Source organism: Nerophis lumbriciformis, linkage group LG23, assembly GCF_033978685.3.
Source record: "Nerophis lumbriciformis linkage group LG23, RoL_Nlum_v2.1, whole genome shotgun sequence".
Taxonomy (NCBI): domain Eukaryota; kingdom Metazoa; phylum Chordata; class Actinopteri; order Syngnathiformes; family Syngnathidae; genus Nerophis; species Nerophis lumbriciformis.
The window spans coordinates 39668320-39688568 of NC_084570.2; the positions used below are offsets into that span (position 1 = coordinate 39668320).

Sequence of the window (20249 nt, forward strand, 5' to 3'; positions counted from 1 at the left end):
CTCACACACCCTCACAGGAAAACTGCACTTTTTTAATGTCATCATGTCTAGTACGACTAGAACCTGTTTTTACTTTGGATCAAATGGTTCCAGTCGCTCAAAAAATGTTTTTAATTTGAAAAATTCCTTTTTTAAATTTCAGGCAAATCCATGCACTTGAAATCATTTCTGTTGATATAGTTATTCTTTTTTTGGAAGTCGATCTATATTTCTTTATGTTTTGTTTACGTTAATAAGGACACAAAGTTATGCAGAGGTGTACTTACAACAATTACTGTCATGATCCGCTGCCTGGATCATATTTGTTTGGTTTTCGATTCCTTCACTTCCTGTTTTGAGCACCCCTGGTTTGTGTTTTAGTTGCCATGACTGCAGATTGTTTTCACCTGCCTCTGATTAGTGTTCAGGACGCTCACCTGCTCCTGGGCACTATTCTGAGAGCTACTTATTCCCGCTGTTTACCTCACTCAACCTTGTTTGCTTCCATGCAACATGTTACGTCTAAGTTTTCTTGATTTCTGTGCTCGGCTTTACCATTTGTTTTCTGCTTTACATGCTAAGCTTTCCTGTTGAATCAATGTGTTGTGCTTCCCCTAATATAATTGTTGTAAGTCCACCCCTGCATAACATTGTGCCCTTATTAGCGTTAAAGTAAACAAAAAAATATTGACCAACTTTCATCAAGGACATGGTTTAAAAACCTATTTTAAAAAAGGAATTCTTATTAAAAAAATATATATATATATATACAGGTAAAAGCCAGTAAATTAGAATATTTTGAAAAACTTGATTTATTTCAGTAATTGCATTCAAAAGGTGTAACTTGTACATTATATTTATTCATTGCACACAGACTGATGCATTCAAATGTTTATTTCATTTAATTTTGATGATTTGAAGTGGCAACAAATGAAAATCCAAAATTCCGTGTGTCACAAAATTAGAATATTACTTAAGGCTAATACAAAAAAGGGATTTTTAGAAATGTTGGCCAACTGAAAAGTATGAAAATGAAAAATATGAGCATGTACAATACTCAATACTTGGTTGGAGCTCCTTTTGCCTCAATTACTGCGTTAATGCGGCGTGGCATGGAGTCCATGAGTTTCTGGCACTGCTCAGGTGTTATGAGAGCCCAGGTTGCTCTGATAGTGGCCTTCAACTCTTCTGCGTTTTTGGGTCTGGCATTCTGCATCTTCCTTTTCACAATACCCCACAGATTTTCTATGGGGCTAAGGTCAGGGGAGTTGGCGGGCCAATTTAGAACAGAAATACCATGGTCCGTAAACCAGGCACGGGTAGATTTTGCGCTGTGTGCAGGCGCCAAGTCCTGTTGGAACTTGAAATCTCCATCTCCATAGAGCAGGTCAGCAGCAGGAAGCATGAAGTGCTCTAAAACTTGCTGGTAGACGGCTGCGTTGACCCTGGATCTCAGGAAACAGAGTGGACCGACACCAGCAGATGACATGGCACCCCAAACCATCACTGATGGTGGAAACTTTACACTAGACTTCAGGCAACGTGGATCCTGTGCCTCTCCTGTCTTCCTCCAGACTCTGGGACCTCGATTTCCAAAGGAAATGCAAAATTTGCATGGTTGGGTGATGGTTTGGGGTGCCATGTCATCTGCTGGTGTCGGTCCACTCTGTTTCCTGAGATCCAGGGTCAACGCAGCCGTCTACCAGCAAGTTTTAGAGCACTTCATGCTTCCTGCTGCTGACCTGCTCTATGGAGATGGAGATTTCAAGTTCCAACAGGACTTGGCGCCTGCACACAGCGCAAAATCTACCCGTGCCTGGTTTACGGACCATGGTATTTCTGTTCTAAATTGGCCCGCCAACTCCCCTGACCTTAGCCCCATAGAAAATCTGTGGGGTATTGTGAAAAGGAAGATGCAGAATGCCAGACCCAAAAACGCAGAAGAGTTGAAGGCCACTATCAGAGCAACCTGGGCTCTCATAACACCTGAGCAGTGCCAGAAACTCATCGACTCCATGCCACGCCGCATTAACGCAGTAATTGAGGCAAAAGGAGCTCCAACCAAGTATTGAGTATTGTACATGCTCATATTTTTCATTTTCATACTTTTCAGTTGGCCAACATTTCTAAAAATCCCTTTTTTGTATTAGCCTTAAGTAATATTCTAATTTTGTGACACACGGAATTTTGGATTTTCATTTCTTGCCACTTCAAATCATCAAAATTAAATGAAATAAACATTTGAATGCATCAGTCTGTGTGCAATGAATAAATATAATGTACAAGTTACACCTTTTGAATGCAATTACTGAAATAAATCAAGTTTTTCAAAATATTCTAATTTACTGGCTTTTACCTGTATATATATATACATACTTAGGGTTGTACACACACATTTTAAAATTTTTAAATAGATGATTTGTTGGTTGTGTTTGGAGGCGACAGTGTGTGTGGCAGGTTGTGTTTGGAGGTGTGTGGCATTCAGAGACAGTGGGACAAGAGACACTTACTATTTTGCCAAAGCACTTCTGGAACTCCACGTAGGACTGACAGGAGTGGTGGATGTTGGTCTTGCAGTTCTTGCACCTCAGAGCAAACTTGTTGTTGACTAGAAGGAGTCAAGTCATGGTCACCTTGTGTGAGAAGCCAAACAAAAAGCCAACTTACGGACGATCATGCGAGCGCAGACGTCACAGAACTTGGGCTTCTTGCAGTAGTGGTCCTTGAACTTGTGAGGTTTGTCATTGACCCGGACCACCGGAGGAGGAGGTTCTGGTTCCTTCTCCTCCACCTCCACCTCCTCCTCGTAGATGAAGTAGACCTGCACACACAACATCTTCTATTGTGTAATCTTCTATTGTGTAGTCATCTAAATGTTCTATTGTGTAATCATCTAAATCTTCTATTGTGTAATCATCTAAATCTTCTATTGTGTAGTCATCTAAATGTTCTATTGTGTAATAATGTACATGTTCTATTGTGTAACAATGTAAATGTTCTATTGTGTAATTATCTAAATGTTCTATTGTGTAGTCATCTAAATGTTCTATTGTGTAGTCATCTAAAGGTTCTATTGTGTAATCATGTAAATGTTCTATTGTGTAATCATCTAAATCTTCTATTGTGTAATCATCTAAATCTTCTATTGTGTAGTCATCTAAATATTCTATTGTGTAATAGTGTAAATGTTCTATTGTGTAATCATGTAAATGTTCTATTGTGTAACAATGTAAATGTTCTATTGTGTAATTATCTAAATGTTCTATTGTGTAGTCATCTAAATGTTCTATTGTGTAATCATGTAAATGTTCTATTGTGTAATAATGTCAATGTGCTATTGTGTAACCATGTCAATGTTCTATTGTGTAGTCATCTAAATGTTCTATTGTGTAATAGTGTAAATGTACTATTGTGTAATCATGTAAATGTTCTATTGTGTAACAATGTAAATGTTCTTTTGTGTAGTCATCTAAATGTTCTATTGTGTAATAGTGTAAATGTTCTATTGTGTAATCATGTAAATGTTCTATTGTGTAACAATGTAAATGTTCTATTGTGCAATTATCTAAATGTACTATTGTGCAGTCATCTAAATGTTCTATTGTGTAACCATGTAAATGTTCTATTGTGTAATCATGTAAATGTTCTATTGTGTAATAATGTCTATGTGCTATTGTGTAACTATGTCAATGTTCTATTGTGTAGTCATCTAAATGTTCTATTGTGTAATAGTGTAAATGTTCTATTGTGTAATCATGTAAATGTTCTATTGTGTAACAATGTAAATGTTCTATTGTGTAATCATCTAAATGTTCTATTGTGTAGTCATCTAAATGTTCTATTGTGTAATCATGTAAATGTTCTATGGTGTAATCATGTAAATGTTCTATTGTACAACAGTAAATGTTCTATTGTGTAATCATCTAAATGTTCTATTGTGTAGTCATCTAAATATTCTATTGTGTAATAGTGTAAATGTTCTATTGTGTAATCATGTAAATGTTCTATTGTGTAACAATGTAAATGTTCTATTGTGTAATCATCTAAATGTTCTATTGTGTAGTCATCTAAATGTTCTATTGTGTAATCATGTAAATGTTCTATTGTGTAATCATGTAAATGTTCTATTGTGTAATCATGTAAATGTTCTATTGTGTAATAATGTCAATGTGCTATTGTGTAACCATGTCAATGTTCTATTGTGTAGTCATCTAAATGTTCTATTGTGTAATAGTGTAAATGTACTATTGTGTAATCATGTAAATGTTTTATTGTGTAACAATGTAAATGTTCTTTTGTGTAGTCATCTAAATGGTCTATTGTGTAATAGTGTAAATGTTCTATTGTATAATCATGTAAATGTTCTATTGTGTAACAATGTAAATGTTCTATTGTGCAATTATCTAAATGTACTATTGTGTAGTCATCTAAATGTTCTATTGTGTAATCATGTAAATGTTCTATTGTGTAATCATGTAAATGTTCTATTGTGTAATAATGTCTATGTGCTATTGTGTAACTATGTCAATGTTCTATTGTGTAGTCATCTAAATGTTCTATTGTGTAGTAGTGTAAATGTTCTATTGTGTAATCATGTAAATGTTCTATTGTGTAATAATGTCTATGTGCTATTGTGTAACTATGTCAATGTTCTATTGTGTAGTCATCTAAATGTTCTATTGTGTAGTAGTGTAAATGTTCTATTGTGTAATCATGTAAATGTTCTATTGTGTAACAATGTAAATGTTCTATTGTGTAATCATCTAAATGTTCTATTGTGTAGTCATCTAAATGTTTTATTGTGTAATCATGTAAATGTTCTATTGTGTAAACATGTAAATGTTCTATTGTGTGATAATGTCAATGTGCTATTGTGTAATCATGTAAATGTTCTATTGTGTAACAATGTAAATGTTCTATTGTATAATCATGTCAATGTTTTATTGTGTAATAATGTACATGTTCTATTGTGTAACAATGTAAATGTTCTATTGTGTAATCATCTAAATGTTCTATTGTGTAGTCATCTAAATGTTCTATTGTGTAATCATCTAAATGTTCTATTGTGTAATCATGTAAATGTTCTATTGTGTAATCTTGTCAATGTTCTATTGTGTAATCATGTAAATGTTCTATTGTGTGATAATGTCAATGTGGTATTGTGTAATCATGTAAATGTTCCATTGTGTAACAATGTAAATGTTAAATTGTGTAATCATGTCAATGTTTTATTGTGTAATAATGTACATGTTCTATTGTGTAACAATGTAAATGTTCTATTGTGTAATCATCTAAATGTTCTATTGTGTAGTCATCTAAATGTTGTATTGTGTAATCATGTAAATGTTCTATTGTGTAATCATGTAAATGTTCTATTGTGTGATAATGTCAATGTGCTATTGTGTAATCATGTAAATGTTCCATTGTGTAACAATGTAAATGTTCTATTGTGTAATCATGTCAATGTTCTATTGTGTAATCATGTAAATGTTCTATTGTGTAATCATGTCAATGTTCTATTGTGTAATCATGTAAATGTTCTATTGTGTAATCATGTAAATGTTCTATTGTGTAATAATGTCAATGTGCTATTGTGTAATCATGTCAATGTTCTTCTGTGTAGTCATCTAAATGTTCTATTGTGTAATCGTGTCAATGGTCTATTGTGTAATCATGTAAATGTTCCATTGTGTAACAATGTAAATGTTCTATTGTGTAATCATGTCAATGTTCTATTGTGTAATCATGTAAATGTTCTATTGTGTAATCATGTAAATGTTCTATTGTGTAATCATGTCAATGTTCTATTGTGTAATCATGTAAATGTTCTATTGTGTAATCATGTAAATGTTCTATTGTGTAATAATGTCAATGTGCTATTGTGTAATCATGTCAATGTTCTTCTGTGTAGTCATCTAAATGTTCTATTGTGTAATCGTGTCAATGGTCTATTGTGTAATCATGTCAATGTTCTATTGTGTAACAATGTAAATGTTCTATTGTGTAATCATCTAAATGTTCTATTGTGTAGTCATTTAAATGTTCTATTGTGTAATCATGTAAATGTTCTATTGTGTAATCATCTAAATGTTCTATTGTGTAGTCATGTAAATGTTCTATTGTGTAATCATGTAAATGTTCTATTGTGTGATAATGTCAATGGGCTATTGTGTAATCATGTAAATGTTCCATTGTGTATCAATGTAAATGTTCTTGTGTAATCATGTAAATGTTCTATTGTATAATCATGTCAATGTTTTATTGTGTAATCATGTAAATGTTCTATTGTGTAATCATGTAAATGTTCTATTGTGTAATCATGTCAATGTTCTATTGTGTAATCATGTAAATGTTCTATTGTGTAATAATGTCAATGTGCTATTGTGTAATAATGTCAATGTGCTATTGTGTAATCATGTCAATGTTCTTCTGTGTAGTCATCTAAATGTTCTATTGTGTAATCGTGTCAATGGTCTATTGTGTAATCATGTCAATGTTCTATTGTGTAACAATGTAAATGTTCTATTGTGTAATCATCTAAATGTTCTATTGTGTAGTCATTTAAATGTTCTATTGTGTAATCATGTAAATGTTCTATTGTGTAATCATCTAAATGTTCTATTGTGTAGTCATTTAAATGTTCTATTGTGTAATCATGTAAATGTTCTATTGTGTAATCATGTAAATGTTCTATTGTGTGATAATGTCAATGTGGTATTGTGTAATCATGTAAATGTTCCATTGTGTATCAATGTAAATGTTCTTGTGCAATCATGTCAATGTTCTATTGTGTAATCATGTAAATATTCTATTGTATAATCATGTTCTATTGTGTAACAATGTAAATGTTCTATTGTGTAATAATTGAAGTAGTGATGATAGTAAACACTCACCGTGTCACCATCCTCCCTCACCACGTTGTCGGGGGCGGGGGGGTTGTCGTGGATGTCCACCGAATTTTTGTCATCCTCCCTGATCCATCACACCAATATTCAAGTCAAAGTGACAACTTTAGATCAATAAATATTCAAAAACATGTATTTGATGACATCATGTTAACTCATAATAATGCACGTCTCCTTCCCGCACACTTGTATTTATTTATACACAAAGTTACCACCAACTTGTCCTTTATGTACAAACACAAGTACTTCATGTCAACACAACACTTTTTATATTAACCATACAACTACCGTATTTTCCGCACTATAAGGCGCACCTAAAAACCACACATTTTCTCAAAAGCTGACAGTGCGCCTTATAACCCGGTGCGCTTTATTACGATTCATTTTCATAAAGTTTCGATCTCGCAACTTCGGTAAACAGCCGCCATCTTTTTTCCCGGTAGAACAGGAAGCGCTTCTTCTTCTACGCAAGCAACCGCCAAGGAAAGCACCCGCCCCCATAGAACAGGAAGCGCTTCTTCTTCTTCTACTGTAAGCAACCACCCGCCCCCGGAAGAAGAGGAAAAAACGCGCGGATATCACCGTACGTTTCATTTCCTGTTTACATCTGTAAAGACCACAAAATGGCTCCTACTTAGCGACAAGGATCCGGTTCATAAAAAGACGCAATCTCTCCATCCGCACACGGATTACTACCGTATTTCACAGCAACTGATATTCCTGTGAACCGCACTGTGGAACGGGAGCACGTACGGTGAATATTCGCACCACAGGGAATGAGAAGTCATCCTTCACTGTGGTTCTAGCTTGCCATGCTAACTTCCACCCATGGTGATATTCAAAAGGAAGACCTTGCCAAAAGAGACCTTTCCAGCCGGCGTCATCATAAAAGCTAACTCGAAGGGATGGATGGATAAAGAAAAGATGAGCGAGTGGTTAAGGGAAGTTTACGCGAAGAGGCCGGGTGGCTTTTTTCACACAGCTCCGAAGGCGAACACACCTTCACTAAGACGGGCAGACAGCGCCGGACGACATACGCCAACATTTGCCAGTGGATCGTAAATGCCTGGGCAGATATTTCGGTCACAACTGTGGTCCGAGCTTTCCGGAAGGCAGGATTCACAGAACAACAGCGACACTGACTCCGATGACTTCGACGAGACGGAACCGGCCATTTTGGATACCACGCTTGCGCAACTTTTCAATTCGGACACCGAAGACGAAGAATTCGAAGGATTTACGAATGAAGAATAACTTCAGAAGGTGAGCGCTATGTTTATTTTGTGTGTTGTGACATTAACGTTCGAGCAACATTATGTTGCTATTGCTCTACACCATTTTGAATTTTACTATGTTTGTGATTGCACATTTGCGTACATTTTGGGACAGAGTTGTTAGAACGCTGGTTTTCAATATATTATTAAAGTTTGACTGAACTATCTGACTGTTTTTTTGACATTCCCTTTAGCGCAGCGTAGGCGCGGCTTATAATCCGGGGCGGCTTATTGGTGGACAAAGTTATGAAATATGTAATTCATTGAAGGTGCGGCTAATAATCCGGTGCGCCTTATAGTGCGGAAAATACGGGTATATCAGAAGGGCCAGATGAGCTACCAGCAGAAGCTCTCAAAGCAGATATCAAAACATCCTCCAGCATGCTTTTCCATCTCATGCAAGCTATCTGGGAGGAAGAAAAAGTCCCATAAGACTGGAGAGATGGCAACATCATAAAGATTCCCAAGAAAGGAGACACCAGGGAGTGTAAAAACTACAGGGGAATTATGCTCCTCTCAACGCCAGGGAAGGTGCTCAACCATATACTACTAGAAAGGATGCGGACATTGGTCGATGCACAACTGAGGGAAAACCAGGCTGGTTTCAGAAATGGAAGATCTTGTGCTGACCAAATTACCTCCCTCAAGATTATAGTAGAACAATCCATGGAATGGAACTCACCGGTATACAGGTAAAAGCCAGTAAATTAGAATATTTTGAAAAACTTGATTTATTTCAGTAATTGCATTCAAAAGGTGTAACTTGTACATTATATTTATTCATTGCACACAGACTGATGCATTCAAATGTTTATTTCATTTCATTTTGATGATTTGAAGTGGCAACAAATGAAAATCCAAAATTCCGTGTGTCACAAAATTAGAATATTACTTAAGGCTAATACAAAAAAGGGATTTTTAGAAATGTTGGCCAACTGAAAAGTATGAAAATGAAAAATATGAGCATGTACAATACTCAATACTTGGTTGGAGCTCCTTTTGCCTCAATTACTGCGTTAATGCGGCATGGCATGGAGTCGATGAGTTTCTGGCACTGCTCAGGTGTTATGAGAGCCCAGGTTGCTCTGATAGTGGCCTTCAACTCTTCTGCGTTTTTGGGTCTGGCATTCTGCATCTTCCTTTTCACAATACCCCACAGATTTTCTATGGGGCTAAGGTCAGGGGAGTTGGCGGGCCAATTTAGAACAGAAATACCATGGTCCGTAAACCAGGCACGGGTAGATGTTGCGCTGTGTGCAGGCGCCAAGTCCTGTTGGAACTTGAAATCTCCATCTCCATAGAGCAGGTCAGCAAAGTGCTCTAAAAACTTGCTGGTAGACGGCTGCGTTGACCCTGGATCTCAGGAAACAGAGTGGACCGACACCAGCAGATGACATGGCACCCCAAACCATCACCCAACCATGCAAATTTTGCATTTCCTTTGGAAATCGAGGTCCCAGAGTCTGGAGGAAGACAGGAGAGGCACAGGATCCATGTTGCCTGAAGTCTAGTGTAAAGTTTCCACCATCAGTGATGGTTTGGGGTGCCATGTCATCTGCTGGTGTCGGTCCACTCTGTTTCCTGAGATCCAGGGTCAACGCAGCCGTCTACCAGCAAGTTTTAGAGCACTTCATGCTTCCTGCTGCTTTTGAATGCAATTACTGAAATAAATCAAGTTTTTCAAAATATTCTAATTTACTGGCTTTTACCTGTATATTAATTTCATAGACTTTGAAAAGACGTTTGACAGTGTCGACCGTGAGACACTGTGGAAGTTGATGGCACACTATGGCATCCCACCGAATCTCATCAACATCATCAAGAGCACCTACCAAGGGATGCGATGTCGTGTCCTACATGACAGTAAATGTTCATACTTCAAGGACCTGACTGGGGTGCGGCAAGGATGTCTGCTCTCGCCTTTCCTTTTCCTCCTCTGTATTGACTGGACCATGAACCAAACAACCAAAAACAGCAAACCGGCATACAGTGGAGCCTTACCGAACAACTGGAGGACCTAGACTTTGCAGATGATCTACAGTAGCTCTCCTGGCTCACACTCACCAACAGATGCAGGACAAATCACAAAAACTACAAAGAACTGCTGCATTTCTTGGGCTTAAGATTAATTCACAAATAACAAAGGTCATGCGTATCAATAACAAGAACAATACAGCAATAACAATGCACCATAATCAATTAGAGGAGGTAGTCAGTTTTACATACTTGGGGAGCATAATCAGTGTAGATGGAGGGGAAGATGATGTCAAATACAGAATAGGGAAAGCAAGAACATCATTCAACATACTAAACAAAATATGGAGAGCAAAAAAAAAAATATCTCAAAACCAAACTGAAAATATTTAACTCAAATGTCAAATCCATTCTGCTGTACGGATCAGAAACCTGGAAAACCACCAATAGTATACTCAATAAATTACAGACATTCGTAAACCGTTGCCTCCGTCGGGTCCTAGGAGTCTACTGACCAGGAACCATCATCAATGCCAACCTGTGGGATTATTATTTATCGTAAAACTATACTATAATAACTATATAAATACAGATAATTTACCATAAAACTACATCATAATAACTATATAAATGCAGATTATTTACCAAAAAACTATATTATAACTATATAAATACACATTATTCACCATAAAACTATATCATAATAACTACATAAATACACATTATTTACCATAAAACTATATCATAATAGCTATATAAATACATATTATTTACCATAAAACTATATCATAATAACTATATAAATACACATTATTTACCATAAAACTATCTTATAATAACTTTATAAATACACATTACTTACCATAAAACTATCGTATAATAACTATATAAATACACAAATTATTTACCATAAAACTATATCATAATAACTATATAAATACACATTATTCACCATAAAACTATATTATAATAACTATATAAAAACAAATTATTTACCATAAAACTATATTATAATAACTATATAAACACACATTATTTACCATAAAACTATATCATAATAACTATATAAATACAGATTATTTACTGTAAAACTATATTATAATAACTATATAAATACACATTATTTATCGTAAAACTATACTATAATAACTATATAAATACAGATAATTTACCATAAAACTACATCATAATAACTATATAAATGCAGATTATTTACCAAAAAACTATATTATAACTATATAAATACACATTATTCACCATAAAACTATATCATAATAACTACATAAATACACATTATTTACCATAAAACTATATCATAATAACTATATAAATACATATTATTTACCATAAAACTATATCATAATAACTATATAAATACACATTATTTACCATAAAACTATCTTATAATAACTTTATAAATACACATTACTTACCATAAAACTATCGTATAATAACTATATAAATACACAAATTATTTACCATAAAACTATATCATAATAACTATATAAATACACATTATTCACCATAAAACTATATTATATTAACTATATAAAAACAAATTATTTACCATAAAACTATATTATAATAACTATATAAACACACATTATTTACCATAAAACTATATCATAATAACTATATAAATACAGATTATTTACTGTAAAACTATATTATAATAACTATTTAAATACACATTATTTATCGTAAAACCATACTATAATAACTATATAAATACAGATTATTTACCATAAAACTACATCATTATAACTATATAAATGCAGATTATTTACCAAAAAACTATATTATAACTATATAAATACACACTATTCACCATAAAACTATATCATAATAACTACATAAATACACATTATTTACTATAAAACTATATCATAATAACTATATAAATACATATTATTTACCATAAAACTATATCATAATAACTATAAAAATACACATTATTTACCATAAAACTATCTTATAATAACTTTATAAATACACATTACTTACCATAAAACTATCGTATAATAACTATATAAATACACATTATTTACCATAAAACTATATCATAATAACTATATAAATACACATTATTTACCATTAACCTATCTTATAATAACTTTCTAAATACACATTATTTAACATAAAACTATCTTTTAATAACTATATAAATACACGTTATTTACCATAAAACTATATCATAATAACTATATAAATACACATTATTTATCGTAAAACTATATCATAATGACTATATAAATACACATTATTTACCGTGAAACTATATTATAATAACTATATAAATACAGATTATTTACCATAAAACTACATCATAATAACTATATAAATACAGATTATTTACCAAAAAACTATATTATAACTATATAAATACTTATTATTTACCATAAAACTATATCATAATAACTGTATAAATATATATTATTTACCATAAAACTATATCATAATAACTATATACATACACATTATTTACCATAAAACTATCTTATAATAACTTTATAAATACACATTATTTACCATAAAACTATCTTATAATAACTATATAAATACACATTATATATTGTAAAACTATATAATAATAACTATATAAATACAGATTATTTACCATAAAACTACATCATAATAACTATATAAATACAGATTATTTACCAAAAAACTATATTATAACTATATAAATACTCATTATTTACCATAAAACTACATCATAATAACTATATAAATATACATTATTTACCATAAAACTATATCATAATAACTATATACATACACATTATTTACCATAAAACTATCTTATAATAACTTTATAAATACACACTATTTACCATAAAACTATCTTATAATAACTATATAAATACACATTATTTACCATAAAACGATATCATAATAACTATATAAATACACATTATTTAAAGTAAAACTATATCATAATGATTATATAAATACACATTATTTACCATAAAACTATATCATAACTATATAAATACAGATTATTTCCCATAAAACTAAATCATAATAACTATATAAATACAGATTATTTACCAAAAAAACTATATCATAACAATAAAAATACATATCATTCACCATAAAACTATATCATAATAACTATATAAATACACATTATTTACCATAAAACTATAACATAATAACTGTATATATACATATTATTTACCATAAAACTATATCATAATAACTATATAAATACACATTTTTTACCATAAAACTATATCATAATAACTATATAAATACACATTATTTACCATAATACTATATCATAACTATATAAATACACATTTTTCACCATAAAACTACATCATAATAACTCTATAAATACACATTGTTTACCATAAAACTATTTCATAATATAAAACTACATCATAATAACTCTATAAATACACATTGTTTACCATAAAACTATATCATAATAACTATATAAATACACATTATTTACCATAAAACTATATCATAATAACTATATAAATACACATTATTTACCATAAAACTATATCGTTATAACTATATAAATACACATTATTCACCATAAAACTATATCATAATAACTATATAAATACACAATATTTACCATAAAACTACATCATAATAACTTTTAAAAAATTACACATTATTTACCATAAAACTATATCATAATAACTATATAAATACACATTATTCACCATAAAACTATATCATAATAATATATAAATACACAATATTCACCATAAAACTATACTGTGTCATAATACTATATAAATAAACATTATTTACCATGAAACTATATAATAGGAACTATATAAATACACATTATTCACCATAAAACTATATCATAATAACTATATAAATACACATTAGTCACCATAAAACTATATCATAGTAACTATATAAATACACATTATTCACCATAAAAGTATATCATAATAACTATATAAATACACATTATTCACCATAAAACTATATCACAATAACTATATAAATACACATTATTTACCATAAACTTTATCATAATAACTATATAAATACACATTATTTACCATAAACTATATAATACCTATATAAATACTTCATAAATAAATTATTATTATTAATGTAATGTTTTATATCAGAAGTGTACTCACTGGTCCATATTTGTGTTGTCACTGCTCCACCTATAACAATAAAACATAGTACAGTACAGTAATACTCATAGTAGTACTACAACAATATATACAGTACATGTACAGTATTAGTCATAGTAGTACTACAACAATATATACAGTACATGTACAGTAATAGTCATAGTAGTACTACAACAATATATATAGTACATGTACAGTAGTAATATGTTTTATTAGTATTATTATCTTCTCTTTTAAGTAATACTTGTATTTTTTAGCATTGCAATTTGTCAATATTTTGTATCATTAAGTAAGAGAAATGAAATAAAAATAATATTTGAATATTTAGATTTTGAAATAATGTTTTAAAAATACACAGAAATATTTGAAAAAAAGTATACAGTAATACTGTTTTCTTGTATATACGTATGTGTATATATATATATATATATATATATACACACATATATATATATATACACACACACACACACATATATATATATATATATATATATATATATATATATATATATATATATATATATATATAATATGTGAACATTTACAATGGCATTACTATTTAAATCAAAGGTAAAAAAAATATGTAATTTACAATATTTGGAAAATGATCAATATAGCAATATTAATTATAATATGTAGTACATGTACAGTAATATTCAGAACAGTAATGTGTTTTTAGCAGTATTATAATTGTCCTTTTTCAGTACTACTTATATTTGTAACATTTAGCAAGGTTTTATATCAGCAAGTAAGACAAATATTTCAACTTATTGAAATTATGTTTTCAAAATAAATGCAAATATAAAAAATATATCTATAGTGTTTATTGTTTGTACCTTCAGCTGCTCTTGGACTCCTGGACAACCTTGTCCCGTCTCAGGACTCCTGGACAACCTTGTCCCGCCTCAGGACTCCTGGACCACCTGGTCACAAAAACACTTCCTCCTGGTCCAGGTCTTGTATAGTTGTATAGCAAGTGACTTCCTTGTCGCAAGGTCAGGAAGCCAGCAGGTGTTGTTGTTGTTGTTTGTTGTTGTTGGTTGTTGGTTGCGTGTTTGCGTTGGTGCCTATGTGTGTCCAAGTCAATGTGGAGCTCAGCTCATGTCTCCGTGTGTCAAAGTGAGCGTTTGGGACAGCTGCAGACTTCAGACCTGGACCAGCCAGGACCAGGAGAAACTGGATACTTCTCTTGCCTGAACGCCCAAAATAGTACTTGTATCAAATACTACTTCTGTCAGATACACATATACTACTTCTATCAGATACAGATAAAGTACTTGTATCAGATACAGATATAGTTGTTGTATCAGATACAGATGTAGTAGTTGTATCAGATACAGATATAGTACTTGTATCAGATACAGATGTAGTAGTTGTTTCAGACACATATATAGTAGTTGTATCAGATACAGATAAAGTAGTTGTATCAGATACAGATATAGTACTTTTATCAGATACGGATGTAGTATTTGTATCAGATACATATACTGTATAGTAGTTGTATCAGATACAGATATAGTAGTTGTATCAGATACAGATATAGTAGTTGTATCAGATACAGATATAGTACTTGTATCAGATACAGATATAGTGGTTATATCAGCTACAGATGTAGTAGTTGTATCAGATACAGATGTAGTAGTTGTATCAGATACAGATATACTACTTGTATCAGATACAGATATACTACTTGTATCAGATACAGATGTAGTAATTGTATCAGATACAGATGTAGTAGTTGTATCAGATACAGATATAGTAGTTGTATCAGATACAGATAAAGTAGTTGTATCAGATACAGATATAGTAGTTGTATCAGATACAGATGTAGTAGTTGTATCAGATACAGATAAAGTAGTTGTATCAGATACAGATGTAGTAGTTGTATCAGATACAGATAAAGTAGTTGTATCAGATACAGACATACTTGCCAACCTTGAGACCTCCAATTTCGGGAGGTGGGGGGTGGGGGTGGGTGCGGGGGGCGTGGTTGGGGGCATGGTTAAGAGGGGAGGAGTATATTTACAGCTAGAATTCACCAAGTCAAGTATTTCATATATATATGATGTGGATATATATGATGTGGATATATATATATATATATATATATATATATATATATATATATATATATATATATATATATATATATATATATATATATATATATATATATATATATATATATATATATATATATGTATGTGTGGGAAAAAAATCACAAGACTATTTCATCTCTACAGGCCTGTTTCATGAGGGGGGGTACCCTCAATCATCAGGAGATTTTAATGGGAGCATTCGCATACCATGGTTTATATAGGGCACAGAGTGGGTGGGTACAGGCTGGCCTAGGGGCGTGGTGATTGGCTCATGTGTTACCTAGGAGGTGTTTCCGTCTATGGCGGCATGTTGTTACAATTTCGCTGCGCTTGTTGAGGGATGACAGGTCTGGACGGTAAATAATAAACAGTTTCTCTTTCAAGCATAGGTTGCATCTTTTATTACCACTATTGTAAGGTGTGCTGGATGCAAGAATTTGCCATGTTATTGAATATTCAACATTATTGTCTTTGAGGTCCCAAATGAATTTGCTGAGTTCTGTGGTATTTCGCAGGTTTTTGTTCCTGAAAGAAGCCTTGTGATTGTTCCATCTGGTTTTGAATTCACCCTCGGTTAATCCTACATATGTGTCGGATGTGTTAATGTCCTTGCGTATTACCTTAGATTGGTAGACAACTGATGTTTGTAAGCACCCCCCGTTGAGGGGGAAATCAGGTTTCTTTCGACAGTTACATGCTTTGTTGGTTTTGGAGTCGCTCTGTCTGGGGGTCGACGGCTCATTTGCAATTGTTTTGTTGTGGTTTGAGATGATTTGTCGTAAATTGTTCATGCAGCTGTAGCTCAATTTAATGTTGTTCTTGTTGAATACTTTTCTTAGGGTGTTGCCTTTGGGGAAGTGTTTGTCAATCAGATTGAGGAATTTGTGTCCAATGTTCGTTGAGACGTTTTTGCTGTATGGGGGGTTGTACCAGATGATGTCGTTTCGTTTTCTGTTCTTTTTTGGCTGGTTTCCTGGCGTGGGTTCACAGGTGAGGGTGAAATTGTATCCGTTTTCATCAAGGGCTTTTTGGTACGGGGGGGTTGCTTGGTCAAATTCAGCTTTGCTAGATGACAGCATCGATAGCCTTTTATTGATTCCGGTAGGTATTCTTTTCGTGGTGGTGGGCGGGTGGTTGCTGTCATGGTGCACGTATTGGAGTGTTGTGTTGGGTTTCGTGAATGGTTGGTAGCTGTTATTTCTCAGGTTGAAAGTGACGTCGAGGAAGTTGACGGTTTGCTTGTTGGCTTCAATCGTGATCCGTAGGCCGTTCTCTTTGAAAATTTGGCATATGCGCTTCTTGGTATTCTCGCTGCTCCTTGGCGAGGCGCGACACACTGCCAGTCCGTCATCACGGTAAATACCAAGGTTCAGGTTGAGGCTAGCAAGCTGGGAGAGGAGGAAACTCCCAACGAGTTCACACGTTTCTGCTCCGTCAAAACTTCCCATAGTGACGTCAAATGTTGAGTTGTTCTTTTTTTGCCATGGTGTACTGTTGTGGATGAGTATGGAGTTTTTTGCGTGGATGATGATGTTTCTTTCGTTGCCTGTGATTGAGTCGTAGTCTGAGGCGAAGTCTAGTGCTTGAGTCAGTAGGTCTTGCGTGATGGAAGGGTAAAATTCTTCGATATCGAAGGAGATAGGTATTCATAGGCTCATAGAAAAGACGGAACACTTCCTAAGAAGGATGCGGTGGAAAGCACATTTTTTCCTCCACCCTGAAACAAAAGGAACGCAAAAGAAAACTTACGGATTCAAATCTACCAAGAACCCACCCACAGTTGAGGAACTAAAGGATTTTGAGAACGACATGCTCAAAATGATACAATCAGTCAAATTCAAGCCAGTCCGCAACCCACTCCTCACCAAGCTGAAAAATGACAAGGAGCGCATCAAGAAAGTAAACAACCTCATCATAGCTGCCGATAAAACCACAAACTTCTACAGAATGGACATACCAGAACATAACACCTTACTGGACAGAAGCATCACCAAATCATATAAAAAAGCACAACCCAACACTTTACAGAACATCCACCTGGAAAATAAAAGGATCGCGGCTGAACTGGACATTGAGGACAGGGTGGACGCCACAGCCAACAAGGAAGCCTTCATCACATTGAAGGACCACAAACCCAACTTCGCAAATAACCCAACATGCCGACTAATAAACCCAACTAAATCTGAAATAGGAAAAATCAGCAAAATAATCCTGGACAGAGTCAACACAAAAATCAAGGACAAAACACCACTCAACCAATGGAGAAATACAGCAGCAGTAATCAAATGGTTCAACAACATCCAAGACAAACAACAGCACAACTTCATCTCCTTCGATATCGAATAATTTTACCCTTCCATCACGCAAGACCTACTGACTCAAGCACTAGACTTCGCCTCAGACTACGACTCAATCACAGGCAACGAAAGAAACATCATCATCCACGCAAAAAACTCCATACTCATCCACAACAGTACACCATGGCAAAAAAAGAACAACTCAACATTTGACGTCACTATGGGAAGTTTTGACGGAGCAGAAACGTGTGAACTCGTTGGGAGTTTCCTCCTCTCCCAGCTTGCTAGCCTCAACCTGAACCTTGGTATTTACCGTGATGACGGACTGGCAGTGTGTCGCGCCTCGCCAAGGAGCAGCGAGAATACCAAGAAGCGCATATGCCAAATTTTCAAAGAGAACGGCCTACGGATCACGATTGAAGCCAACAAGCAAACCGTCAACTTCCTCGACGTCACTTTCAACCTGAGAAATAACAGCTACCAACCATTCACGAAATCCAACACAACACTCCAATACGTGCACCATGACAGCAACCACCCACCCACCACCACGAAAAGAATACCTACCGGAATTAATAAAAGGCTATCGATGCTGTCATCTAGCAAAGCTGAATTTGACCAAGCAACCCCCCCGTACCAAAAAGCCCTTGATGAAAGCGGATACAATTTCACCCTCACCTATGAACCCACGCCAGGAAACCAACCAAAAAAGAACAGAAAACGAGACAACATCATCTGGTACAACCCCCCATACAGCAAAAACGTCTCAACTAACATTGGCCACAAATTCCTCAATCTGATTGACAAACACTTCCCCAAAGGCAACACCCTAAGAAAAGTATTCAACAAGAACAACATCAAATTGAGCTACAGCTGTATGAACAATATACGACAAATCATCTCAAACCACAACAAAACAATTGCAAAAGAGCCGTCGGCCCCCGGACAGAGCGACCCCAAAACCAACAAAGGCTGCAACTGCCGCAAGAAACCTGATTGCCCTCTCAACGGTGGGTGCTTACAAACATCAGTTGTTTACCAATCTAAGGTAACACGCAAGGACATTAACACATCCGAAACATATGTAGGATTAACCGAGGGAGAGTTTAAAACCAGATGGAACAATCACAAGGCTTCTTTCAGGAACCAAAACCTGCGGAATACCACAGAACTCAGCAAACACATTTGGGACCTCAAAGACAATAATGTTGAATATTCAATAACATGGCAAATTCTTGCATCCAGCACACCTTACAATAGTGGTAATAAAAGATGCAACCTATGCTTGAAAGAGAAACTGTTTATTATATACCGTCCAGACCTGTCATCCCCCAACAAGCGCAGCGAAATTGTATCAGCATGCCGCCACAGACGGAAACACCTCCTAGGTAACACATGAGCCAATCACCACGCCCCTACGCCAGCCTGTACCCACCCACTCTGTGCCCTATATAAACCATGGTATGTGAATGCTCCCATTAAAATCTCCTGATGATTGAGGGAACCCCTCATGAAACAGGCCTGTAGAGATGAAGTAGTCTTGTGATTTTTTTCCCACACATACATATATTGCGCTCTACTACGGTATCGAGCACTA

At 33.9% G+C, this 20249-nt stretch overlaps 1 protein-coding gene across 1 annotated transcript in view; it reads right to left on the reverse strand.

The window, feature by feature from the left end:
• stac3 (SH3 and cysteine rich domain 3) overlaps positions 1-15369 on the reverse strand; it is a 31445-nt gene extending 16076 nt beyond the window's left edge. The window contains exons 1-5 of the mRNA XM_061985389.2: positions 15093-15369; positions 14254-14283; positions 6873-6951; positions 2647-2800; positions 2490-2587 (exon numbers count right to left, since the gene is read on the reverse strand). Of these exons, the coding sequence (XP_061841373.1) occupies positions 2490-2587; positions 2647-2800; positions 6873-6951; positions 14254-14261 (339 nt within the window). The 5' untranslated portion in view covers positions 14262-14283; positions 15093-15369. The remainder of the gene's footprint in view (positions 1-2489; positions 2588-2646; positions 2801-6872; positions 6952-14253; positions 14284-15092) is intronic.
• Between the last annotated feature and the right edge of the window lie 4880 nt (positions 15370-20249).